This window comes from Mugil cephalus, chromosome 9 (genome assembly GCF_022458985.1).
Source record: "Mugil cephalus isolate CIBA_MC_2020 chromosome 9, CIBA_Mcephalus_1.1, whole genome shotgun sequence".
NCBI classification, from domain to species: domain Eukaryota; kingdom Metazoa; phylum Chordata; class Actinopteri; order Mugiliformes; family Mugilidae; genus Mugil; species Mugil cephalus.
In genome coordinates, this window is record NC_061778.1 from 28,253,940 (window position 1) to 28,281,737 (window position 27,798).

The 27,798-nt window shown below is 38.7% G+C and overlaps 2 protein-coding genes across 2 annotated transcripts in view; one reads left to right on the forward strand and one right to left on the reverse strand.

Moving 5' to 3' along the window:
• fat3a (FAT atypical cadherin 3a) overlaps nucleotides 1–6,300 on the forward strand; it is a 222,755-nt gene extending 216,455 nt beyond the window's left edge. Inside the window, exons 32-33 of the mRNA XM_047593723.1 lie at nucleotides 4,344–4,408; nucleotides 4,535–6,300. Of these exons, the coding sequence (XP_047449679.1) occupies nucleotides 4,344–4,408; nucleotides 4,535–4,547 (78 nt within the window). The 3' untranslated portion in view covers nucleotides 4,548–6,300. The remainder of the gene's footprint in view (nucleotides 1–4,343; nucleotides 4,409–4,534) is intronic.
• mrps23 (mitochondrial ribosomal protein S23) lies at nucleotides 1,344–27,473 on the reverse strand. The gene is made up of 5 exons (XM_047593726.1): nucleotides 27,325–27,473; nucleotides 20,530–20,709; nucleotides 16,173–16,250; nucleotides 11,193–11,316; nucleotides 1,344–1,512 (listed from the first exon to the last, which is right to left on the reverse strand). The coding sequence occupies exons 1-5, from the start codon at nucleotides 27,366–27,368 to the stop codon at nucleotides 1,411–1,413; spliced, it is 528 nt and encodes a 175-aa protein (XP_047449682.1). The 5' UTR covers nucleotides 27,369–27,473; the 3' UTR covers nucleotides 1,344–1,410.
• Nucleotides 27,474–27,798: the final 325 nt, after the last annotated feature.

Below are 27,798 nucleotides of genomic sequence, written 5' to 3' on the forward strand. Positions count from 1 at the left end.
AAATGGGTTCCAGCAGCTTTTCTGCTTGGACAAAACAAACAATGGGGTTCCAGCCGCTTCGCTGCTTGGACCCCCAATAATAATAACACTAACAAAAACAATGGAGTTCCTGCAGCTTTGCTGCTTGGACCCCCAATGATAACACTAACAAAAACAATGGGGTTCCTGCAGCTTTGCTGCTTGGACCCCAATAACACTAACAAAAACAATGGGGTTCCTGCAGCTTCGCTGCTTGGACCCCAAATAATAATAACACTAACAAAAACAATGGGGTTCCAGCAGCTTTGCTGCCACAGCAGTCATCCACCATCAGTGTTAGTATTCTGTTTACAACTTTCTTTACTCAAACACTTACAGATAATAACACTACACATAGTCTTTTGGTTTCAGATTGCATTTATATCCATTAGCAGTTTCTTGATTTGGGTGCACACAATTTGGCATTCTGTTTATGGGGTTTGGCTTACAAAAATACTTACTTGTTTTCTTTGTTTGAGCTTCTCTGGCAAAAGGCCAGAAACCTGACAGAGAGGACCTTTTGAAGGCAATTCAGGGGAAGTGGAAGAGGAAATTCATCAGGTGACTGGACAGCAGGAGCCTTGAAGTTTCCTTTGATGGGATTTGCTGGGCTGGGCGAATTGTTTCCTTTATACACAGGTCTTTTCTTTGTTTGCTTAGTTAATGTTTAGTTTAGGTATGTTAGCTGTGTTAATTGTTACATTGTTAGTCAACTTTCCCCCTTGTTTCTGTTTTGGACTAGTCCTAAGAGTATGTAACCCTTGTGTGTCCCATTTGTTTGGCAGGTCAGTTTGATTAGGTTTAAGTAAGATTCCTTATTATTTAGTTGACCTCCTTTTGAGTTCGGGCCATATTTTTTTCATTTGTTAGGTCTTTATATTAGACTTCATTGGTTTTATAATTTTCTTACATTATTGGAACTTTATTAAAATATTTTTTATGCAATTTTACACCTTTGTCCTCTGCTTTTTCAGCTCGGTCCCATAATTCCATTACTCACTCACTCACTAGTGAACTCAACATAGGCCTGTTTGGGACTCCTCTTATGGTCTCAGAACTTTTGCTGGAGCAAGGTTTTAAAATTGCAGTTGTGACAGCAAGAGCTATGTTGCTCTTGTTGCAGTTCAGCTCTTTTAAACTTGTTTATTGAAAGGTGTAACATAGCTTTTACACTTTTCAATTTGCAGGTTTGTCTTTGTAGTATTCATTTAAAAAAACAGAAAGCTAAAGATGAACAGTAAAGCAGCATGATTAAGGTTCTTTGGTCGATATACAGTATCTATCTGATGGTAAAAGTTAATTAAAAAAAGTTTAGCCATGACATATTAACAAGTTACAACCAGAACTTTAATTTTGCAGTAGCTTTCTGGAACAAAATAGCACATATGTTTCTTAAACTGCTGAGGCGTGTTCTGATGATGTGTCACCACCGTCTGACTGCTGCTCTGCCAACATGTCCATTAGTTTCAGCTTAAGCACTGGATCTTTGGACTCCTGTAGAAAGAAAGCAGTCCTGTGATTATGTGTTGTCTAAAATTACTGCATAATGAGGCATAATGCTATGATTAGTACCAGAATACCTCAACAGTAGTTATGAATGTGTAATAATCAGATATCTGGATTTTCATTTAGCACTGAGCATACTCATTTCACCATTTTGTGTCACCTTGTGTACACAAATTCAAGTTATAGTACATAAAGAATATGGGCTGACAGTACAGATTCTCTAATAATACCAAGTTGATAAAAGCTATACCTCAGTGCAAAATAAAACTTATTACTAAGCCTTCAGGCACATATCAGCCGTTACCCAGGTAAAGACATTATGTGTAAACATGGTGTTTATAACAGACAGTGATTTCATTTCAATAATTAATTTATTAAATTGGGACAATGCGCATTAATCATTGGTGCATTAGGCATCAGGGCAGATGTGCCGGACTTAGGACAAATGCTAAATTTCAGTCGTAGTCCCAGGCAAGTACTTACACAACATAAACACAGAAGACTTTAAGACCTCACAACTACAACTCATAAAATAGACAATTCCAAAACCAGGTATGGGCAGACAATCGTAAAAAAAAACAAAAAAAAAAAAACAGACACAATTTGTCACGGTTTAAGAGGTGTGACCCGGAGAGAGAGAGAGAGAGGGAGAGACAGAATTTATTTTTGTAGTATGAGTGATGATTTCTGTATGATCACAGTTACATTATTGTACAAAACACAACTTTATGTCAACAGAGTGTTGTTGCTGGCGTAGGCTTAGCGATTCTTGAAATGTCAAAGCTCCGCTGAATCAGTAATGCGGGCCTCTTGCTGTGTGCACTGTGCATCCAAAGTGCAGGTAGTTGAAGGCAACACAATGTCACCAAAACGACATACTGGAGGTAGGCATCACGGCAGGGTGTACAATCCCTCCACTAGCCTTTACAATGGCAATGGAGGTGATTATTAGGGCCTCGAAATGGGTGGTAGGTGGAGAAAAGCTGCATGGAGGGCTTTGCCACCTCCCAATTAGGGCCTACATGGATGACATGACGACTGTGACGTCAACTGCTCCATGTACTAGCAAACTGCTGGATAAATTACTTGCAGTAGACTAGGATGAAAGTGAAGCCGAGTAAGTCTAGGAGTATTTCAGTCATTAAAGGAAAGGGAGTAGATAAGAGGTGTTTCATAAATGTGTAGTTGGTCCCCACAGTACTAGAGAAGCGAGTGAAGTGTCTGGGAATTAAGTCTTATGCAAGTGATAGAGTGCAGTGCGAAGGATTGAGGTAGGAAATGATTCAAGACATTTTGAGCATAGACCGGTCAGGGCTCCCAGGAAAGTTAAGGTTATGTTGTATGCAGTTTGGTTTACTGCCCTGACTAATGTGGCCACTGACAATGTATGAGGTTCCTCTGTCAAAGGGTGAGAAGCTTGAAAGGATGATTAATCATCAATCAGGATATAGTGATTGAGTGGCTACGGGACACACGTGGGTTTGTTTACAATGTTGGTCCGCTTGTCACAAAATGCAATGTGAAAACAACGCGAAACAAGTTTTTTTTTTTTAAATGCCCGGACCAAAGCAAGTGAACTATTGGACTTTCCTGGTGTGAACACACCCTTAGTGTTTTACTTCCAATCTTGGAAGAGGGGAGAGGTGTTGGTTGAAGTGTAGTTTGGCTGATTGTTGACGCTAGTGAAGCACAACACATTGAAAGGACAGTATAGAGGGTGTATTAATCTTTCTTGTTTTTCCCCCAAGTGTGGTGGCATTTTTGGTTCAGTTTGCTGTCAGATAATCCAGTGTCTTTGTTCCCCCAGGTGTGGTGGCATCTTTAGTTCAATAATTCCATCAGAGATTCCAGTGGTTTATTTCCCAGAATGCTTCGAGTGCCTCGAATGTGGCGCTTTGTGGTTGCTGAGTCTGGTCTACGTTGGCGAGTGTTTTAGTTAAGTTTTCATTAGGTATTCTCAATTAAAGAATTATTATTTTACACATGGTAACCAGTCTCTGTATCGTTTTCCTATCCCGGGATTTTTTTAATTTTTTTATTGTGTGTATGTGTTCTTGTGTATTAGTTGCATCTATCTATCTATTCATCGATAGATCGATAGATAGTATTAAAAGTATTTAAGTAGCGTGATCAATCTTTTTTGAGATCTGAAAATGTGTCTGTGCCGAATTTCAAAACTACTACCCTCCCTTCACCCGGACGGCTTCATCTTGACTCCCCTGCCAACCGATGCCGCCTCCCCAATCGCTGGAGCGTCTGTTAAATTTACGTTTGTTTCATGTTGGGAATTGTAAATGGTCTTGCTCTTATATAGTGCTTTTCTACCTACTCAAAGGTACTCAAAGCGCTTATACAGTCATTCGCTCACACAAGCAAACACACAATCACACACCAGTGCCAGTTGCACTGGGAGCAAATGGGGGCTCAAGGACACTTTGGCACCTCGGGGGACTGAACCACTAACAAAACAGTGCAATTGTTGATGTGGATGAGTAGTGCACATGTAGCAGAATACACGTATGCACATATCACTGCATGAAAAAGCCTGTATATGGGGAGTATGTGGAAAGAGCAGTTGGGTCCCAGACGAGCCCAAATGGGATTTTTGCCGCAGCAGTTGAACCAAAATAGAGTAATTTCATGAGGATTGCAGGGAAAACAGTTGCAGTCGGCAGAAAAAAGGGCAGAATGCGGGGAAATTGCACTAATTTAGTAAGAGACTTTTGGCTGACTGAGACATGCTGTATGTGGTGATCTTATATTATCTAAGCAACTTTATTTCATGTTGTCCAGAATTTAACATTTTTTCCATTTTACAGGAAGCTGTGAGGAGACTCTATAAGGCACAACATGACACCACCAACAGTTATGATGCATATAGAAGGTGAGATAACATTATTTGTGGGTTATATTGAATTGTAAAAGGCAACATCTCTCCATGACTTTCTTTGAGTCTCCCCCATCTAATTTGTTCAGTGCTCAATCTTCCGTTTTCTCTGTGTTTTTGCAGCTGTACAATGTGAGAGATGCCGTAGCCCACAGCAGCAAAGAATATCCATGGAAAACTGCTACTAGGAGTGGACGATATATCGATATAAAAAATATATTGATATATTTTTTAATGAGATATGGAATTGAACTATATCGCATATATCAATATATGCAGTTCAAAATTTGCCTTCAACAAACATGGAGGAAGCAATGTCTGCGGAGCGTGCCGAAGAAGAATTGGTTGGTAAAAGAAAAAGTAGGGGCTCCGTATTATGGAGATGGTTCGGATTCAAAGTATCAGATGAGCAACAAAATGGCGCTGTATGTAGGGAGTGCAATAAACAAGTTACAGCCAGGGGTGGAAGCACTATAAATCTTTTTCACCGCCTAAAACAGTGGCACAAACTGCAGTATGAAGAGTGTGTGGGACTGAGCTCTGCAGAACCCTCAGCTGCAAGCCATCCACAATCCGCGAAACCTTCAGCCCTGAAACAAAGCTCACTGCAAGCTTCATTTTCATTTGTTAAAGTTATAGTTGTCAAAATGTTGATGCTTTTCTCATATAAATATATTTATTTCAGAAAATGATTGGCCTATTTTACATGATGGGCTATTCTTATTTAAGATATATTTTTTCATTTAAATGTGCACTTTATGAAGCTTTTATTTCAAAAAAGGTACTCCTGTACTCCAGTATTTATGTTTACATTTTATTGTTCTTTGAACAGCTGAGCATTATTTTATCCGTCCAGTTTAAATAAAACTACATGTGACACGTCAAATTTAGATAAGATAAGATTTGTAGTGCTTCCACCCCTGGCTGTAACTTGTTTATTGCACTTCCTACATACAGCGTCATTTTGTTGCTCGTCTCTTTGCGATATATATCTTATATCGATGTTCAGCCTAAATATATCGGGATATGACTTTTGGTCCATATCGCCCAGCCCTACTGAAGGGGTTGAACTACCAGAGCGCAAAATAGGTGATATCCAAGACAGCTACAAGTACCTTGGTATCCTACAGGTTAATGGAAACTATGAGGAGGCTGCAAGGAACTCCACAACACCACAACCAAATACCTCCAGAGAGTAAGGCAAATCAGCTGAACGGTAAGAACAAGATCTGAGCCATCAACATGTACGCACTACCAGTCAACAGATGGGATCCCTACTGGGATTATAAGATGGCAAAAGGAGGAGATAGAAGCCACAGATATCAAGACAAGAAAGCTCCTCACCATGCATGGTTCCCCCCAAGTCCAACACCCTGAGACTGTATGCTAAGTGAAAAGAGGGAGGCAGAGGACTAGTGAGAAAATGTCTCAGACAACAGAAACCGAATGAGAGTGCAGAAAAAGAGGAACAGACAAGCTAGAAGGACAAGCCTCTACACGGCATATACCACCTACAAATAAAAGGAGTGGTCGACATTGAGAAAACTGTTCCACCACACGCCAAAGGTTCTCTATTGGATTGAGATGTGGTGACTGTGGAGGCCATAGGACTACAGTGAACTGACCTTTGTGACATGGTGCATTATCCTGATGGAAGTAGCCGTGGCATGCGGGCACAAGTTTCCACAGAAGAGGAAGTCTTTCGTGCGGAGTTTGAGATGATATGAGCTTTGTGACATGGTGCGTTATCCTGCTGGATGTAGCCATCAGAAGGTGGGTACACTGTGGTCATAAAGGGCTGGACATGGTCACCAACAACCATACCACGTTCAAAGCGATTTAAATCCCCTTTCTTCCCCATTATGATGCTCGGTTTGAACTTCAGCAAGTTGTCTTGATATATATTTAGATATAGTATTTTTTATTTGCTCATTCAATTAATTATTTATTCACTTTATTTAAACTGTCTATTATGCTTGAAAAATTAAAAGAATATGAAGAATGTGCTGAAGTTTGGACAGAAGTTTGTTCATAAACAGTGCTACACACATTTAAAATCTATGAAACACAAAGAGGAACATGATTTTACACTTACGCAATGGGATACCTACAGGGACACCATCACAAAGTGATTGAATTGCACGATGACAGTCAAGATATATATTTAAACATTGTTGCGATTGACTGAACGGGATCAGAAGACAACGACACAGTGGAAAAAGAAGAAACTCACTGGACTGCTGGATTCATGCCCTCCCACACTTACCAAAATTTTACTTCACTATGGCTCAAATGACACAGCTCGAGAAGAGTCAATACTGACAAAAGTAGACTTCATCCACGTCTTCAATCTTCTCAACAGCTGTGGAAAAACTGCTTTTATTTCCAGCCCAATACCTACACTGGGTTTCGGTGTGGGGCGTTTCAGCAGGATTCTTTATCTTCACACCTGGCTCCAATCTGTCTGCCCAGAGCACAAAATCAACTACATCCACAAGTTTGACCTGTTCTGGGAACGTTCCTCCTTGTATGCAAGAGACGGTCTTCATGTAAACACGCTGGGAAACCGCATGCTCACAGCTAACCTGCATCACATTGTGCGTTACGTCCACAAGTGATTATTTACACGCACCTGCTAATCTGATTGCTCTTGCTGGTTCCTGGTTAAACTCAGATATCATTCCTTTAGTCAACCCTCCAGATTACTCTTTCCACAATCTGTCCAGGCTTTCTGGTCGCGGTGGTGGTGTTGCTATCATCTACAGCAAAAGTATAGGTTGTTCTCCTGCCACTTTTGGCATTTTCTCCACATTCAAATTCCTTGGCTTTGTTTTAAATTGTAAAGCTCCTGTGCATCATTGTTGTCAGTTGTCATGCCACGATATGAGCTTTGATTTTAGGCAATTTTAACATTCACGTCTGCTGTTCTACAAATATACTAACAACTGATTTCATGCATCTAATTCACTCTTTTAATTTAGTGCAATCTGTTACCTCCCCAACACATATAAAAAACATACACCCTGGACTTAGTATTGTCTTTTGGCCTCTCACTTAGCAGTTTTGTCCTCCATGATATCTGTGTGTCTGACCACAAGGTTATTCTATTTGATTGTATTTGTAAGCTTCCCTTACCTTTACCAAAACTACCTGTCCCAATTTGCTCCCACATAGTGAAATCTAGTACACCTAGCCTGTTTTCAAGTGCCTATTTTGCTGATCCCACAGTCTCTCTACTTGTTTAACTACTAAAGCACCATTAGACCTCTTCCTCTTCCTCTCAAGACCAAAGCTAGGAGGACAATAGTGAACACTTGGCTAAATGAATCCACAAGCAATATTTGTAGGGAGTGCCGGAAAGCGTAAATGAACAAAAGACAAATTGCACATATCGTATGAAATATATAAAGAACTTCTGATTACATACCAATCCGCCGTTAGAGACTCAAAAACAAAATACCTCTCAGATATCATTATCAAGAGCAATCATAACTCCAGAATTCTGTTCAACACCATGAACTCTGTTATTAAGCCCCTGCTGACTCCTCTATAAACTCCTCCCAAATCACTTGTGACCAGTTCAGATACTACTTTCTAAACAAATCCCTATTTCGTTATCCTAGCTCAGATGCATAATAACAAGCATGAAGGCAATTAGCTGCGAACTCGATGTAATTCCAACAAAATAATTGAAGCAATCATTGGAAGCAATTGGTCCTACCTTACTGACAATCAGGTGTTGTCCGGACTTGTTTTAAGCATGCCATAGTCCATCTACTACTCAAAAACCTTGGTCTTGATCCAAACATTCCAAACTATTTTAGACCAATTCCAAGTTTTCTTTTTTATCCAAAATCTATAAAATAGATTTTAATCAGATTCTGTCCTTAAATCAGAGCAACATATTTTAAAAATTCCAGTTGGGGTTCTATGAACACCACAGCACAGAGACAGCTCTTTTAAGTGTAACAAATGGCCTCCCCTGTGCTGTGGATGCTGGCAAATGCTCCATCAGCGCAGTCTTTGACACTATTGACAACAAAATTCTCCTCCATCGCCTGTCACACTGGGTTGGCATCTCTGGTCCTGCCCTTGATTGGCTTTGCTCCTACATCTCAAACAGACAATTCACTGTTTCCATTGGTGGTCCTCCTCCACACCTGCAAATATTACATGTAGGGTTCCTCAGGGCTCAGTTTTAGGACCACTTCTCTTCAGCCTGTACATGCTCCCGCTCAGAAAAATTACCCAAAGACACAACATCTCCTTCCATTGCTACAACAATGCCACACAGATCTACCTCTCCCTCAATTCTCAAAGTCAGACTGACATCACCTGGATAAAAAACTGTTTTGATGACATTAAATATTGGTAGGCTCAAAACTTCCTTTAAATAAATAAGGACAAGACAGAATCCCCCTCCCTCCTCCTATATCACACCATATGCAAAGAACCTCAGTGTCTTATTTGACAATAACTTAAGTTTCAATAGGCAGGTAAATTCTGTTGTCAGGTCCAGTTTGCTTCAGCTCAGAACCATCTCAAAAATCAGATACTTCCTATCACCCTCTGACCTAGAAACGGTTTTTCATGCATTCATATCATCCAGGCTGGACTACTGCAACTCCTTCTACTCAGGTATTACCCAGAACACAATCTCTCGTCTCCAGTAGTCCAAAACTGGAACAGCCTGCCAGAGGCTATTAGGAGTTGGATGTGAAGCACTTTGGGGCAAATGCTCTTTGCTTTTAAGGTGCTATATAAATAAAATAAACTTAAACACCAGACTGTTTTTACATGCACAACATGCTGCATTGGAGTATGGTGTGGTGGTCATAAAGAGCCCATACAGATGTGGCAGTGATTGCTGTAAGTTTGCAGACAGATTTACCATGTTGCTTGTATTTCTTTCACAGGAGTTGGCAACAGAATAAGGATCATTGACATAACTAAGGGTGTACAGCCTGTATGGCCAACCAGCTGCTCAAAATGTGAATGAGGCAAGCTACAAAGCTTTTTGCATGGCATCATCAGCCTGGTAATGGATGCCACGTTGAAGATTGGAATTTAACAGTGAACTGGATCACTAAAGGAGATGAAGATGCGCTCTCCAATTCATTGTATGCTAAGATGTGCAATGACAATAAAGTCTATTTTATTCAATTCAATTCTATTCTACTCTAAAAATCTTGCCCCTAAAAGTGTGTTGTAAGTAGTCCACTCCAAAAGGCATTTAAAAAAGGCAACTGGACTAGTAGTAGCAAAAACCAATAATGGCTTGATAGCACCATTGATAGGGAAAGTGGTTAAGGGACAAACAGCCCCCTGCCTCAACAACAGGTAAGTATCCAGTCATTAATTGGAATTAGTTGCACCAGTTTCTTGTTATATGTCTGCAGGACTGCCATACAAATATTTATGCCAGTGCCAAATTTTGAAAAAGTTGAATCTGACTAGAGCTCTCCTGAGAATGATAGTGATGACTAAGCCAATTGCAGTGTTACATAGCAAAAATGGGGTAGGGTGTTCCAGATTGATTGACTAATTTGTTTACACGGCTGGTAAGACTGTCAATGACAATTGAAACATTGGGTGTGATCAGATCAGAAGTTTGGCAAGTTGTAAAGTTTACTATAAATACAATACTTCACTAGATTAAATATAAAAGGTTCAACACAAGTTTCAAACCATGCCAAAAAACATTTGACAAAGCCAGATCAGTTCCGACACAGAACTCACACAGATAAACTATGTTTGACTGCTCACATTTGGTCATGGATTTTGGTTCATAACTGAAAGAATGGCCTTATAAGCAGCTAAAATTAGTTGTTCACAGTATGCAAGCTACTAGTTTCTTACACAGCTTTCCATATGTATTTGCATTGTTTGGAGATGATTCTCCACCAGCCACGGCGGCTATGGCTCAGTAGGTAGAGCAGATTGTCCATGAACCGAAGGGTTAGCGGTTCGATCCCTGAGTGTGCCATATGCCGAAGTGTCCTTGAGCAAGATACTGAACCCCCAGTTGGTCCCAGTGCAACTGGCGCTGGTGTGTGAATGTGTGTGCTTGTGTGAGCGAATGGGTGGATGTGTCTCTGACTGTAAAAGTGCTTTGAGTACCTTTGAGTAGGTAGAAAAGCGCTATATAAGAGCAAGACCATTTACAATACTCACAAGGCTGGAAAAAGTTTTTGCATGCAAGTATTAGTATACATGTATAGCTACAGTACAACGTTAAACAGTTTTATTATTTTCTTAATAGCAGACTGATTCGGAAAAGAGCAAAGTATAAAAGGAACAAACACAATTGTGTGGAATAAAATAATTAAAAAATACTAAGAGCCACTAATTAAAACCCATTAAAAATTGTTTACATATGTGTGTTCCTTCATAGTTTTGATGTTCATTATTAATAGACAACGTATAAAATAAAATAACTGAATTCAATAAGAGGGTGTGTCCAATCTTGTGACTGATACAGTGCACTTGGATATCAGACTGGGTTTTATTTGGTGTGGGATATGAAAGAAAATCAGTGGCATCGCACATCACTGAAAGCCAAAATGACCATTAGCTACAGTCCGTACTTGATTTTGCATTAAAGATTTCCATAATACACACACACCAGAATACAAACCAAATTGACGGAGGAAGAGTCAAATTTCTAGTATGCAACACCAGAAAAAGAATTTGTTCTCCTTTCCAGAAAGGTGTAGTTTTCAAGAAACTGTGAAGTCCACCAAATGGGAGCAAAAAGGACTAAACAGAAGAGGACACTTACAGGAGGAGCTCCTCTTCTTCTCAGAATGATACCCTCTGTGAGTAAAGCCTTCCCAGTGTTCTCAAACAGGTCAGAGACACTGGGCTTGGTGTGGTTTTTTAACTCAGTGTACTTGTCAACAAACCTGAAGAGAAAAAAAAATATTTAACAGCAGTGTAGTGACATGATATGGTTAACTACACCTAACTACACTACATTTTATTTTCACGTGTTTGAGCTAATATTATGTTGCTTAAATAGTATTTTCACCCCTCAGAATGTTCTACATTTCTGCACAAAAATGACTCAAAACATAAGCAGATTTTCACAAAAGTCCTAAAAGTATACATAGAGAAGGCAGTCATACAAAAGTAACAAACATACTTGTGTATTTGTTTATCCAGGCCCACTTTTCAAACAAACACATGTTGTGGAAGGCTATAATGGAACAAAGAGATGGCATGTATTCTTCAGGAGCTCAGAAATAGAGTTGTTGTTGCTCATCAGGCTAGAAAAGGTTGTAGAACCATCGCTGAAGTATTTTGAATCTACAAATCCACAGTCAGACAAATCATGAGCAAATAGAGGAAATCTAAGATGAGTGTTTCCCTCCACGGGAGTGGTTGACCAACATAGATCACCTGAGGCTGCAGCCCACTGCTCCAAATGTACACATTGCTGTGTAAACAAATGGATGGGTCAAAATGCAGGGATGGACTTTCCCCATGAGGGATCAATAAGGGAATTATTTATTAGGGCTACTTGACAACGCCCTATTGTTATCCCGTGTGATTCTTCTTTTTCTTCTTTTTTATCTTCCTTTTTTCGTCCCTTAACGCAAGTTATATATCAAAACATGCAGTTTTGTGACAAATTTTCCATTGAAAATGAATGGGACTGCCGAAAAAAGAAAAAAAAAAACACGCAAAAAAGACAGGTCTACTGCTCATTTATAATTTAAAATGTAGACACAAGCCTTGTGTATTGGTGTATTAATCCTTGTTTTGATAGGTCTTATAGTTTTTGATCAATCACTGTTCAACGACCATAAAAATTTCTCTTGAAACTCGTTTTAGAGTGCGCAAGCTCGTTAGTTAGATTGAAGGCACGTGTGTGGCTTGAAATTTTTCTCTTTCCACAATTGTCCCGGCCGCAATTTACACACTAGACACATGATTTTTTCCACAGTTGTAGACTTGTTCTGTCTCTCACAATATGCTCGGGAAGCAATGAGACGTACAGAATTTAAACTGCAAGCCTCTGTTCGCAGTAAAGTACCTGTCTGCTATCCATTCACTTCAATGCAAAGATTTTCTGAGAGAAGGAGAAGGGACCGCTGTATTTAAGACGCGAGTGTGTCCAAAATATTACTCTTGAAAAGCAAAAAACATATCAAAGTCTTCACGAAGGTCTTAAGACATCCACGGTCTGCTTGTTTTTCTGATAGGAACTACCAACTATGCTAACTGTAAGCTAACTGTGCTAAATGCGGGTTAAGTGTGCTAAATGTGGGTTAACAGTGTTAACTGGGTTAACAGAAGCATTAATATCATAACATCAAGTCTCTGCATCTTACTACAAAAACATACCTGTAGCTCCACAGTTATTGTACTATATTGTTTTATGTAGATAGTATCTTCACTAATTACCTAACCTATATCAAATGAGGGGGAGGAGGAACGACAGATATAAATATGATGGTTACTATTACTATGACTATATTTGCTACCTGCTAATATTAAGGCCTCAGGTCCCTGTGGGGCCGCACCCGATAGATCCTTGCCTGGGGTCTCTTCGCTCCTCCCGGCCTCTGGCCCTTCCCTCTCTGCCCTGGATGACTCACATGCAAACAGCCAACATGGCAACCTCCATCTTGTTTTTAATGCATCACACACGAGCCCCTGTGGGAGGCGAGGGACAGGAGCTGGAGGGTGCGGGGACCCTCAGGCTGGTTCCCAGTGGGTCATCAAGGGCCCGAGACACCACATTAAAATCAGTGTCTTAGAAGATTTATCTTCCCTATCCTTCCTCCTCCCCCTCCACTATCTCTCACTATCCTTCACTATAGTAATTATTATCACTATAATTATTAATTGTTTTGTATATGTCTGTTGGTTTTTGTTTATTTTATTTATTATCATTATTACTTTCTTTTTTTAATACTTATTTATGGAAGCTTTGTTTTACGTCATATGTTCATTATATATCCATACTATAATATAAATAACAATGTGATAATTATTATTATTCCTGTATTATTGTATTAACTGGTAAACATACAAATTATGATAGGTCTCACACGCACATCTGCGCGCATGCGCACACACACAAATACACACTGTTCATATCTTCTTTGTTGTTCAAAATTTGTATTGTATGTACTGTATTTAAAAAAATAAATAAAAATAACTGTGGGTTAACTGTGCTTACCGTAAGCTAATTGTGCTAAATGTAGGCTAACTGTGCTAACTCCCATGTTAACAGAGACGGTACCCCGGCAGCAGCCTCCCGTAGCCCTTTCAAAATTTCCCAGAGGGAATTTTCTAGTTTATTTAATGGCCCCTCTCATGTGGGTTAATGGTAATGTCTGAGAATCCACCATTAGGAGAACTCTGCGTCGCAGAGTGGCAAGGACAAAGTCACTGACTAGATCCCATCCTGACTAAGTTGCTCAAGGAGGTTTATCCATTAATTAATACCTCCATATTAAATCAGATAAACTTATCTTTATTAACAGGATATGTGCCCCAGTCTTTTAAAACTGCTGTAATTAAACCATTACTTAAAAAACCCACTCTTGACCGGACGTTTTAGCCAACTATAGGCCAATTTCCAACCTTCCTTTTATCTCTAAAGTTTTGGAAAGGGTTGTTGTCAATCAGTTGGTTGATCATTTAAACAGGAATGGTTTGTTTGAAGAGTTTCAGTCAGGTTTTAGAGCTCATCATAGCACAGAAACAGCTCTGGTTTAATGCTTCCCTTAGGCAATATTATTAGAAAGCACGGCATAAACTTCCATTGCTACGCAGATGATACCCAGCTATATTTATCCATGAAACCAGATGAAACTAATCCGCTAGTTAAACTCCAAGCATGCCTTAAAGACATAAAGGATTGGATGACGTGTAATTTTCTACTTTTAAACTCAGACTCTAAACATTTCAGAGATTCATTATCTAATCACCTGCTTTTGTTGGATGGCATTACCTTGGCCTCCAGTACTACTGTGAAAAACCTTGGTGTTATATTTGACCAGGATATGTCCTTTAATTCTCACATAAAGCAGGTGACCAGGACTGCTTTCTTTCACCTTGGTAATATCATCAAAATTAGGAGCATCCTTTCTCAGAGTGATGCGGAAAAACTAGTTCATGCATTTGTGTCTTCCAGGCTGGATTATTGTAACTCGTTACTGTCTGGCTGTCCAAGTAGCTCTTTAAAAAGCCTCCAATTGATTCAAAACCCTGCAGCAAGAGCAGTGACAGGAATTAGCAAGAGAGATCATATTACTCCAGTATTAGCTTCTCTTCATTGTCTCCCTTTAAAATCTAGAATTGAATTTAAAATCCTCCTCCTTACATACAAGGCCCTGAAAGGCCTAGCTCCATCATATATGAAAGACCTCATAGTACCATACTGTCCCAACAGATGACTACGATCTCTAAGTGCAGGTCTGCTTGTGGTTCCTAGAGTTTCTAAAAGTAGAATGGGAGGTAGAGCCTTCAGCTATCAGGCTCCTCTCCTATGGAACCAGCTCCCAGTTTGGGTTCGGGAGGCAGACACAATCTCTACGTTTAAGGTCAGGCTAAAGACTTTCCTTTTTGACAAAGCTTATAGCTAGGGCTGGACTTAACCATCCCTTAGTTATGCTGCTATAGGCCTAGGCTGCAGGGGGACGATGTACTGAGGACATCTGCCCCAGTCATTATGGCCTCCTCCAGTTGTCCACTCCTACCTAGATGAACAATTCACCAACCTGCCCATGATTCCTGTTATACTCACAAACCGTCACAGATCATCAGCTATGTGTTATATTACTAGACCCTACATGTTTCCTTCCGCTTGGTGTATGTATCTATGACAGAAGTTTGTTTATCTTGTTTCTACTGCTCTTCTTTTCTCTCTATCTTCTCTGTTTCTACCCGGCCTTCGGCAGATGGGTCCCTCCATATGAGCTGGGTTCTGCTCAAGATTTCTTCCTGTTAAAAGGGAGTTTTTCCTTGCCACCGTCGCCCTCAGGCTTGCTCTGGAGGTTGCAGGCTGGTTTTGTGAAGCGTCTTGAGACGATTTGTATTGTTATTGGCGCTATATACATAAAACTGAATTGAATTGAATTGAACTACTGTCCAAAAATAATATAATTTTTCAGCTTGTCTTTAGTTACATCATGTAAACAAGTCAGAAGATTATTGGGAAAATTGTATGTGGACAGATGAGACCAAACTAGAACTGTTTGGCTGAAATGTCTGGAGAAGGGCATGGCAAGCATTTCATGTGAGGAAACCCCCCAACATCTCGGAAATGAAGCAGTTGTGTCCTGAAAGTGAGCTAAAATTCTTCCAAGCCACTTCAGAGGACCAAGCCTAAGTTACTGGAAATGCTTAGTTACCATTATTACTGCACAAGAGGATCACACCGGATACTGAAAACAAGCATAACATAATTTTGATGTGTTAATGCTGTTTGGTAAGCGTACTGCACCGTACAGTAAAGGAACGGAAACATTATTTAAATAAAATTGATTTGAATACTTTTGATTCAAGTCACTCACATGCAAAAATAACTTTATTTAATATTAAATACAAATGATGGTATTTCTACTTCATTTTTTTGATTAGATTATCTGCCAGGACTAATGTGAAAATCTGCTGATGTTTTAAGTCTTTTTTTTTTTCTTAGAAACATAGACTCACAGAATATAAATTCTGAGAGGTGCAAATACTTTCAAGTGGCACTGTATATAATGTATCATACATTTTCATAAAATGCAGGCAATCATACCTCTGGGAAGTAGAAATAAAGTTTGATTTGGAAAGATCAAGAGGTCGAGAACCGGTTCCATACTGCTCATAGAATCTCCTGAAAGACAAGCAATGATGGTTAGTAGTACCTACAACAAAAATGTATACATTTAATTGTTCACATTAGCAACACCTACTTTCTTGCAAACACATATTTCTTTATAAATCCAGATAACGAATGAGAAAAAAGTTCATAAACTGTAAATACTGTAGATTACTCAATATATTTTGATGAAACAAATGGGTGGCCTAAATGTAGGTAAGCTGAGAGCCCTTAAGGCACAGCAGTTCAAGAAAACAATAGTAGACAATAGACTCTTCTGTTCATTCACTGCATTTTGTTAATTGATGAAAACAAATGATTAAAACTTCCATTTTTGAAAGCATTCTTTTCCATTTACAGCATTTTTTCCATACCTGCCTTAAACGTTTGCACAGTACTATACACAGTACTGTGCAAGACACCATGGTTGTGTCTTGCTCGACCAATGTCTGACCAATTTCCTGTAGGCAAAGACACTGCTGCCCAAAGGGATCACCAATGTCACTTATAGTGGCCAATTTATATATGTAATAGATAGAGACCAGGGCCCTGAAGTATTTTACAGGAACCACCAGTACCTACTAGTTCAGGTATGTGGATAACACTGGTATTGAAATTAATATAAGAGATAGAAGCTGTTGCAGCAGCAAATAATTTAAATACAACGCACATACAGATGAAAACGTAAACATTAATTAAGAGCAAAAAACTGAAAATTAAAAACAATAGATGTTTATGATGAGATTTTCCAGTGTGTGTGGCCTACTGAGAGCAGGCTTGGTTGTACAGCCTCATTGCAGCAGAAAAGAAGGACCTGTGATAACATTACTTCACACAGCATGGACGAAACAGGTGGCTGCAGTGTTTCCCATACAGCGTTAATAGTATGGCAGTCTGCAGGATCTAATTAGGATCTAATAGGGTGCGGTTTGCTCGGGATCGGTGTGCTATTACTTTTCTTGAAAATATGAACTGTTTCCGACGTAAGTCGAGAAAAACTACAAAAAAATTCCATTGAAATGAATGGGATGGGTGGAAAAAAGTGAGGGCTACTGCTCAGTCATGCTTTCACCTAGAGACTTCATTTAAACTTTAAACTTAGTTTAAAGTTTTGTGTATTGGTGTATTAATTCATGTTTTTATAGTTTTTGATCAATCACTGTTCAAAGACCATGATCATTTTCGGAGAAATTTTGAGTTTATAACGGGTGTGCTTCGCGGCCAGAGTGGATGACTCATCAGTTAGAGTGAAGGCAGATGTCTGAAATTGCTTGAAACTTTTCTTTCTCCACACACGTCCCGACCACAACCTATACTCTAGACACAAGGTTTTTTTCCACAGTTGTAGACAAACTTGTTGTGTCTCTCACAATGTACTCGGCAAAGCAGTGAGACACAGAATTTAAACTGCAAGCCTCTGTTCGCGGTCACGTCCCTGTCTGTTCTTTATTGACTGTAATGTAAAGATTTTGTCAGAGAAGCAGAAGGCACCCTTGTTTGAAACTTGTATGCGTCTTCAAAATATTTCCTCTAGAATGACAAAAAGCATATCAAAGTCTTCAGGAAGGTCTTACGACAAGCACAGTCTGCACGTTTCCTGAATACCGCCAAAAAATATTATGCTGGAACCATAGTTAGGGACAACTCAAACGGAACGAAAACAAAGTTACGCAACACCCACGTTAGGGTGGCGATATGACGATATTAAATCGTGAACGATTACAACGTGAAGATAATCCGTCTGAGGAACTGTAGAGATTGTGGAATCGTCTAGGGCACATTCTATAAATTGCAGTTCTATGCTGAGGCACCGACACACCAGACGTATTACGTCGTCAACCTGACCGACCAATCATAGCAGATTACGGGAAGTGACGCGCTTTCTTACCCGCCTCCTTGTGTGTAGCGGTAGCCGCATGGAGAGCCATGGCTGAAAAAATCCACTTCCATTATATGGAATTGGTTTGGATTTTGAACTGCTGAAGCGCAGGCAAATGTTCTGTTCACATAACAGGTCTGCATGACAAACCTGTTCTGTGCCCCAAACAGCGAGGGGCCTAGCGGCACCGGTATCGCTGGCGGAGGCAGCAGCTAGCAAGACCCAAACAGTCAACATTAACACAGGCGTTTAACAAAGGCACTTCGTATGACAAGTCAAGCAAGCGGTAAAAAGAGGTAATAGAAGCAGTTACCTTTTATCTTGCAAAAGATATGGTACCGTTCAAGACGGTAGAAAATGTTCTGTTATTACTTTTGCAAGAGTGCACTTTATTAGAATGTTTTTGTCGTTGTTTACCTTAAACTTGATTGTTTGCACATGCAGGGAAAACTGCGACTACTTAAAATAAAATCTATTAATAAAAGTTCTTTGGACTAAATTGTCTGTTTTTCATTTTTCAATTTAAGATCGCGCTAAAATCCAAATCGTGATTTTATTTTAAAAAAATCGTGATATGATATTTTTGCCATATTGCCCACCCCTAACCCATGTGTGGCGCGCCCGCGTGTGTTGCTTTGTTTTGGTCCCAGCAAGTTGAAGGCATGCATGTGGGAAAAATGGCATAAGAGTTATTCCCCCCAACCAAACGTGTTAAATCAGCAGTCTGGGAATATTTTGCATACAGGGTGTTGTTTTTTGAGGACGGTTTGCCAGCATGTAAATCATGTTATAAAAATTGGAAAGGAGGAGAAACATCTAATATGTCTGACCACCCGCGGACAACTACCCAACTTTATGTGCCAAAATAAAAGTAAATACACAGTAACATTAAAATATGTCAATGTTTTTCTAACGTTGCATTGAATTAGTAGGAAATTAAATGTTATGTGTCATTTGCAATTAATTGTGTACAAGTACGATGCGGGGTCGCCTTTCATTGCTGCGTGAGGTTGATCGCTTTTTTTGTCGTCGGACAGTGATTAAATAGCGATTAACTTAACATAATTTCAGTCACAATTTATTCTAACCCATAACGTTATGCAGACTGAAACTGATGATGCATTACATATTCATTTTATCTGATATAAAGTGTGCGTTTTGTTGATGATTGTCTCACTCCAATACTTTTTTTTTAATTGCAAAAGCCAAACCAAAGTTGTCTACAACTGACAGAGGCTGGTATGTGATAAAACTCCGAGTTAGTGTTTTTGATGTCTTTGGTTTTGGCAGTCAAAAATACAGCAAGACAACATTTTCACAGTTGATAAGTGTTGCCTCAAGCTTCCCTCTGCTTCTAGCTAGCGTTGTGACATCACAGTGACGTAGGCCATGAAGGGGTCTATAGGTTCAGACTAAGTTTGTTAATGACATGTTAGGCATAGATATTCACCATAAAGTGCTGAAAATTTTTAATTTTCATGAGAATTTGTCTGGGGAACAGAAATTTTCTTTTTTGGCATGTTGAGGGTTGCAGCAAGCCCCAGAATAAATTTCCTGCCTCCCCCATGTGCCAGGATATGTTCTGCTAAATGTTATAGTTGTGTAACTATTTATGCCATTGTAGTACCTAAATATTGCATTTACATGATTTCACCGGGAACATGTCCCAAAAAACGGGATTTGGCCCCCGGTAGCTTTCCAATACCTGAATGTCCACCTTGATTGTGATCCTTGAATGGCCTATATATCATTTCTGGTGCATAACCTTTTATAACATTCTATGTATATTTTTTAATTAAATATTTTTTTTTTTTTACTTTGCCCCCTGCATATTTACAATTATTTAAGTCAGTATGTCAAAACCTGAATAACTCTCAGACTTGTTCTGAATTACCTTTACTAGTCGGGTGCTTATAGAACCAAGTTAGATTGTCCATTGTCCATTGAATGCCTTGTCTCTATAGCATCATGTCTAGTATTTTTGTATATGAACTGCACAGGTTGCCACTATAATTCGCTAAATCCATCATTATAGTCATTTAAACATAGAGTGATACAGAACACATGATCTTATTCATGTGCCATATACAGTATAAACAGGAAAACAGGAAAAAAAACAGATAATAGGGTCTCATGAAATACTGTGGAAACACTGGAGCTAGTTTAGAGCTAGTTAGTTTAGTTTTTTTTCCTACAGTAGAAGTAGGAAAGCTCTATCCAGCACTGATGATGAATAAGAAAGACAAAAACTAACATTTGGATAATAGAGTTCAGTTGTCTTTTGATATAAGATAGACAATAGACAATACAGACAATGCTAGTCTAATGTACTGGATCATTGTGTTTCCAAATATTTACACATGAGCATGTAGTGATAAAGAATGACAGTGCATGCCTCTGTAAGTAATGACTTACGCTCTAACTTGATCCTCTCTGTAGAAGATTTCAGGCACCGCATTATGTTTCTTGGTACAAGGCCTACTGTGGAGCTTCACATGAAGTGGATTCGTCTTTGGAGGAAAAGCCTTATATACATCATACCAGATGGGTTTCTCTGGTAGCTTTAAGACTCCAGAGGATAACAGATCCCGAACTCTGTTGATCAAGACATTAAGTAGTGATTAATGTCACAATCAATAATTGCACACTTAGGCATAACAATAATGCATATTTAAAATAACACATATCCATACTGTACATACAAAGCATACAGTGCATTCAGAAAGCATTCACAGTGCTTCACTTTTTCTACATTTTGTTATGTTAAAACCTTATTCAAAAATTGATTAAATTTATGTTTTCCCCCAAATTCTCCACACAACACCTAGGTCTGTGACGATAACAAATTGTGCTGGATGATATGTTGTCCCACAAATTATTTCCAATAAACGATATTATGTTCAACATTATTTTGAGACCATTTTTTCAAAAAGTAATGATAATGTGGCATAATAATTGACACCCCTTTCAAACTTTTATTTCTCAAGAGTAGTTAATATTGTTATTGTAATGACAAGAACTTTTAAATATCCTAAATAAATGAAACAAACAAAAAATAATAAAACTCAATGTTACGTTACGTTGTTACGTTATGTTACATTTGCAGCATTTCTCAAAATGCTGGCTTTTCAACTGTATTAAAGGGCTGTATTTCTTTTGTAATGTAGCGAACTACACTCTCTTTGTATTTGTTGACCAAACACATCAGTGAGTGTTGACTGTCCAGACAAATGCTCCTCTGTATCTCCAGCTGCAGTTTTTTTTTTTCAGTTGCGAAAAATGGACTGGGTGATTGTGTTTCTCGTGGTATTGGCTTTCTTCCTTGCCACTTTCAGTCTAATACGACATACTGGCTTGTCCGTGTTTATGGACTCACCTAGCTCATTCAATTTCATTTCTGAACAGAAATTCATTACATCTATTGTACTGCTCTTTCATAGACCCATACATAACTTACTGTTTGAAGATCTGGGGACACACATACGAAACAAAAGAGAGAGCAATAAGAATAATTAACAGAGCAGATTATCACACACATACAAACCTGCTATTCATGAATTCACAGGTCATTAAATTCATTAATCTGGTAGACTTTAAAACTGCGCATATTATGTACAAAGTAAACAATAATGTGCTTACACGTCGCCCTAACTTTACGCTAACGGAGGAGAAAAGTCAAACAGCTGAGTGCAACGTTTGCAAAAGGAGTGTCTTAAAGGGTTGCTCTGTTTTTGTTTTGGTGCAGCAAATCAGGTGTATAGCCTAGAGTTTTTTTTTTTTGTTTTGATTGTGTGTCTTAAGAAGGCATGTGTAACTTCTACCTACATTATTTTAGTGGAGATGCTATTATTTTATGTTAATTTATAGTTATTTATGGCAGCTTTGCAGTGTCGTTGAGGTATAATGTGACTTTTCTGTTTATACACTGAAATTATTTAATTTAATTTAAAGATTTGCATCAAGTTGCACTTTTATTTTATTTCAAACATTAAAATGGTGCAGCTGGTGCAGTGTTTACAAATGATGTTAAAAGCTATGTGAGCTTTACGTTTTAATAAAGTCACAGCATAACTTCAGCTGTGGTCACATATTTTCCTGCTTTCTTTTGGGGACCAGAATAGCTGTTGTACTGTGATGTCTTTAGATGTCGGTATCAAGCAAATTACATCCACGTATTATTAACAACTTGTAGAGTGACAAAGACAAATGGATCGGTGTCGGCCGAACCTCAAGGCTGCAGTATCGGTATCAGAAGCGAAAAAAGTGGTATCCATTCCTAGTTAATACTACTGACCCCTGTCTCCCATACATTTATGTTACAATAACACACACCAACACACACTCCTCTACCACACAGAACACAGGTAACTTTTTGATTACAGTTACATACACACACATGCGCGCATGTGCACACCTCACTCACTATTGTTATACTGCGTGTTTCTTCTTCTTTTTTTATTATCATTATTATTTTTCATCTTCCTCCCTTTCATCTTCATCTTCCTCCCTAGTTCTACAGCTCGAACAGCTAGTTACATATCGCGGTTATATATCAAAACATGTAGTTTGATTGGCATCGGTGTGCTATGACTTTTCTTTATGAAACACAAATTTTCCATTGAAATTGAAAGGGACGGGCGAAAAAAAAAAAAAGTTTTTCGCGTCTACTGCTCAGGCATACTTTCACTTAGAGACTTCATTTTCTTTAACTTTAAACTGCAGACACAAGCTTTGTGTATTGGTGTATTAATCCATGTTTTGATAGGTCTTATAGTTTTTGATCAATCCCTGTTCAATAACCATGATCATTTTTGTAGAAATTCTGAGATCATAATGGGTGTGTATTGCACGGAATCTTCGTGCTAGAGTGCGTGACCTCATCAGGTAGAGCGGAGGAAGGTGTCTGAAATTGCCTGAAACTTTTCTTTTTCCAAGCTCGTCTCAGCCACAATTTACAAACTAGACATGATTTTTCCCACAGTTGTAGACAAACTTGTTCTGTCTCTAACAATGTGCTCGGTAAATCAGTGAGACTTACAGAATTTAAACTGAGCGTCTGTTCACGGTCACGTCTCTGTCTGTTCCTCATTGACTGTAAAGCGAAGACGGAGAAAAACGCCCTCTTCTCTGTGCCCCGGCCCAGCGCACATCTGTCGTCATTGCCAATTACCTTCAGTTGTTATGGCAACTCCTCTGATATCTCTGCTGTTAATACTGCTGACCCCTGTCTCCCATACATTTATGTTACAACAACACACACCAACACACACTCCTCCCCCAACACACACAACACAGGTAACTTTGTGATTACAGTTATACACACACACGCGCCCTTTGATTATTAATCAAATTTGAGGTGTTACGTCATTTGCACAATATCACCTTTGAGTACTTGTTGCATTGTTGCCTTTAGGCATTTTGATGGTTCACTTCCATCCATGCAGGTGAAAAACTGAGGTGGCGTCACATGTAGCGTCGGTACAGCAATAGAACTAAGGAGGCAGTAATTAAAACTCCAGACGCACTGACACAAAGCACCAAAATGTACTGAAGATTGAGTATCGGTACCCGTCCCTCCTGTGCAATGGATGGACATTTAGACATACTGCGTACTACAAATTGTAAAGTAAGGACAAACTGAGGGCATATAAATTCTTAGATACCTACAACAATGCTCTGAATGGTAATGCAAAAAAATAACTTGTAAGTTTAACAGATTGGTTTTGTGTTCTGTGAGCTCAAGTTCTACCTAGCTAGTGGCAAGGATGGAAAACAAACATGCATCACGGTCAGATGATTGTGACCAAAAACCAACGTGTAACTCTTGACAGTGAACTGCACTAGTAATGCTGGGTAAATAACCTACATCTCAAATTTCATAACCATGAAGTAAACTATGGAGGACCAATTCTACCATAATAAATAATAAATTATTACCTACAGATATATGCCATAAATAATTAATTAAATAAATAAATGTATGACATAAGTGCTATTTATTTATGCACACACTTCAGCATGCACAACGAAATGTTATTTAGATGAGGGTGGCTGTCCACACTGGCTGAACTTTCTCCTACTTGTTGATCGGAGAGTGCACACATCGACTGCACATCCCTTGCTTTTCACAGTCAGTCAGGTAGTTTGATTTGAAATGCCACGGCAACAGCAGGCCGGAGCCAATATAGACATACCGGTAATAACAGATGCCTGCAAATTCATGGACAATAAAGAGCAGACGCCACATTCATGGACGTAACCGCAATGACTGCTCCCAGTGCGAGAACTTTCGCCTCCATCTTTGACCGGTCTAAACTCAGCCTCCAGTTGCAACTGCGGTACTCAAGCACTGGACCAGAGCACTGTGCAGCTTCTTCTGTAAAATCAGTGGACCGAACAAAACAGGACATGAGGAATTACTTTTCACAAGTACGATTGAACATCTGTAATAATCTGTTCAGTTGTGGCTAGCTAATTAGGGCTAACTCATCTTTAGTGCTAGCTGTAAAAGTTGTGCAATGTGCACATCCTTGCACTCATCGATCAATCAATCAGATAACGTTCAGCCAGTGTGGACAGCTCTCTCATCTGAATAACATTTTGTTGTGTATGTTCAGTGGTGCATCAATCAATAAATAAATGCATTGGCAGTTTTACACAGGGGCCAACAGGAGCCAGTGCCCCTGTAAAATTGCTCCTGGCCCCTATTGTGGCCCCTGTGCTGAACAGACAATAGATTTATTAATTTCTTACGGCTAGCTCAAAGATCGGAGCGTTCTACAGGGACTCTGTGAAGAGCTACACACACAGTGTTACCCACTTCTGGAAGACGGGCAGCACCAATTTGGAACTTTGGATATGAAAGTGAACAGCCAACAGCCCTGCATGGACTACTGCAAAGAGGAGAAGGTTGGAAAACGATTCAATTTCATAATATCAGTGACAAAATAATGTCACATATTCCTGTTTTACTGTTGTTCACTACAATGATGAAATCCGTTTTTATTGCGCTTAATCACAGCTTGGTCTTGTTATGTTTGTGAAGAAGCAAAGATACTAAAGTCAGTAAACATGATGTCATGCTTGGGAAATGGGTGAAGTAACCAACAGCATGTAGCCTACATGTTTAATAAAAAACTTGAATGGCCTTCTCAGAGTAGATACTACAATCCTCTCCATTTTCTTTTTAGTATCATCATGAAGCAGAGCAAGAAGGACATTATGTCCTGTTTTATTTTTCTTTCTATTTTTACTCCTTACTGTACATAAAGAAAGAGTGAGATGATGAGTGTGATTTAGATAAAGATAGTGTGACTGTACAAGTCTCATGCTGTGAAAAAGAACTCTGCGTGTAGCTAAATACTTAGATTAAAAAAGTATCATTGTGCAGATAAAAGTTTTTTATGAAAAAACAGAAATCTTATTTTACAAAAAAGACAAACATGGTTTCAAGGTTTATTGAGCACATTTTATTTTATGTTTATTGAGACAAAGAATGTTTGTCTTATTGCATTAATATTTAATGTATTTTGTTTTGGTTTTAAGTAAACTAAACATTTTTAACACTTAAATACTGCCCTGTTCTGTCCTTATGTGCCCCCCTGAAAAAACACTGGCCCCACCTCAGTGGGCCGAGGTGGGGCTCGTGTGGATAAATGGATAAATAAATAGCATTTATGTCATATATTTAGGTATTTAAGTATTTAATGAATTGTTTCTGGTATATATTCAGGTATTTATGGGTCAAAGATGTATAAGGACTTTAAAAGTGAAAAAAAATCTAAATCAGCTGCTATTAATAATAATAAAAGAACAACAGTACAACATCAAATCAATGTCTAAAAACCTACAGCTACTGAATTGATTAACATGTCCAGTCTCTCAAACAGAGGACATGTCCTGGGTAACAGAATACCTCTGTTATCCAGGAAGGACATATCGTTACCCAGGAAGGACAAAACAACTATTTTTCCTTCATAATCGGGCACTAACTGGGTCTACTGTGTAAAACATTAGCTTAATCTTCAACACATCAATGTCATATTTCACATGAAATAGGTTATTTTAAAATTTAAAAAATTATAAATGTGTTATTAGCGTTATCCAGCAAGACACATCATGGTGGTACATCACGTACCACTGAGCGAAAAGGTCAAAATATCAACATTTTAAGAGAGATTTACTGACATTGTTATCTCTTTTGGGGGTTCTGTTGGCTGATACAACACCCTGTAACATGAATGTCCAAATCCAATTATGGTCATATAGCCACTTTATGTGTGATACACAGGAAGGACATTTGAGAATCCAAAAATGGGGACAAAAGTATTTCTTGAATAAAAATGTAAATGAGCATAGTGTTGTTACTATATTTGTAGGTGCCATTACAAACACCAACACAATTATGCCCCAGTGTATCATTAATGCTTTTATTAAAATGTTTGACATTTTTAGTATAATTTTGTACTTAGATTTTTAGCCCGGACGTTATCCAGGAAGGACAGTTTTGTACTTTTGAGCTAAATAGGTCCCTAAATTTTCATTTCTTACAGTAAATAGTCATATGGGCAAAAAAAGTGGGGAGAATTGAGTAACAAGTTGTACTTTTTAATTTTTTTTTAATTTATTTTTACTATTATAAATATGCCTCGGACACCAGAATTGACATGTCTCGTCTTTGACCTTTATTTAATTGTTTATGTCAGGTATTTATTTATTTATTGTTTTGAAAATCGGTAGAAATTTCAGTGAGTTATAATGATTTTAAATGTTGATAGACCTCTGCCTCCGTTAAATAATACAGTAAGTGGACACGGCTTCCCCCTGCCCAAGATGGTGGCAGATCTGGACCCTAAAGCGGCGCTTTAGGGACGTCCCCAAGTCAATGCGGCGTCTACGTATGGCATAAAACGCTTGACGTCTCTCGAAACGTGCCCAATGGAAACCGGACAGCGATACCCAAAATAGCTGAATGTCAGCTAACAAAACTGTTCTGAAAACTACTGCAGAAGGACATATCATTGAATTCACTGAACGTAGTTTTGGCAAGGTAAAAGGCACAGCGATAATCAACAAGTAACCAACCACACCAGCGTCGCTTATGTACAACATCACTGTCTTAATGTTAAGGTTGTCAAATTTATGGGTGAAATAACTGTAGTTATCTGGTTGATAAACGCTTACAGCCAGAGTAAAATATTAATGGCATACCTGGTAAACACAGTCCCAAAATTCTCTAGTCTGCTACCAGCCATTTGACCGTTTTCTGTCACCAGCTGAAGCACAACTAAAACAAGCTGCTCCTGTTCCGCTTCCTCTTCTTCTTCGTCTTTTAAATGGCGGTTGCCAAAACAATTCAGGTGCATTACCGCCACCTACTGAAATGGAATGTGGTTATGGATAATTTGAATCCTATAAAATAAACCTACCATTTTCAAAAAATAAAAAAACTCTTGACTAAAACCAAACTCACATAAAACATTAGCATACTAATTAATTATAACTAACCTGTTTAATCCAGTATGTCCACAATTACTGTACACAGTACACTTCACCTGTATATCAAATAAAAAGAATCATTTTGTGAACACTACCGTTCAAAAGTTTGGGGTCACTTACAAATTTCCTTATTTTTGAAAGAAAAGCACAGTTTTTTTCAATGAAGATAACATTAAACTAATAAGA

Bases quoted from the DNA above. Each gene is read 5' to 3' on its own strand.
- mrps23 (XM_047593726.1), bottom strand. From the start codon at position 27,368: ATGGCTGGTAGCAGACTAGAGAATTTTGGGACTGTGTTTACCAG. The intron at 16,251-20,529 runs GTAAGTCATTAC...CTTGTCTTTCAG, and splicing joins AGAGAGGATCAAGTTAGAGC to GAGATTCTATGAGCAGTATG. The intron at 11,317-16,172 runs GTATGATTGCCT...TTTTCTCTTCAG, and splicing joins TTTATTTCTACTTCCCAGAG to GTTTGTTGACAAGTACACTG.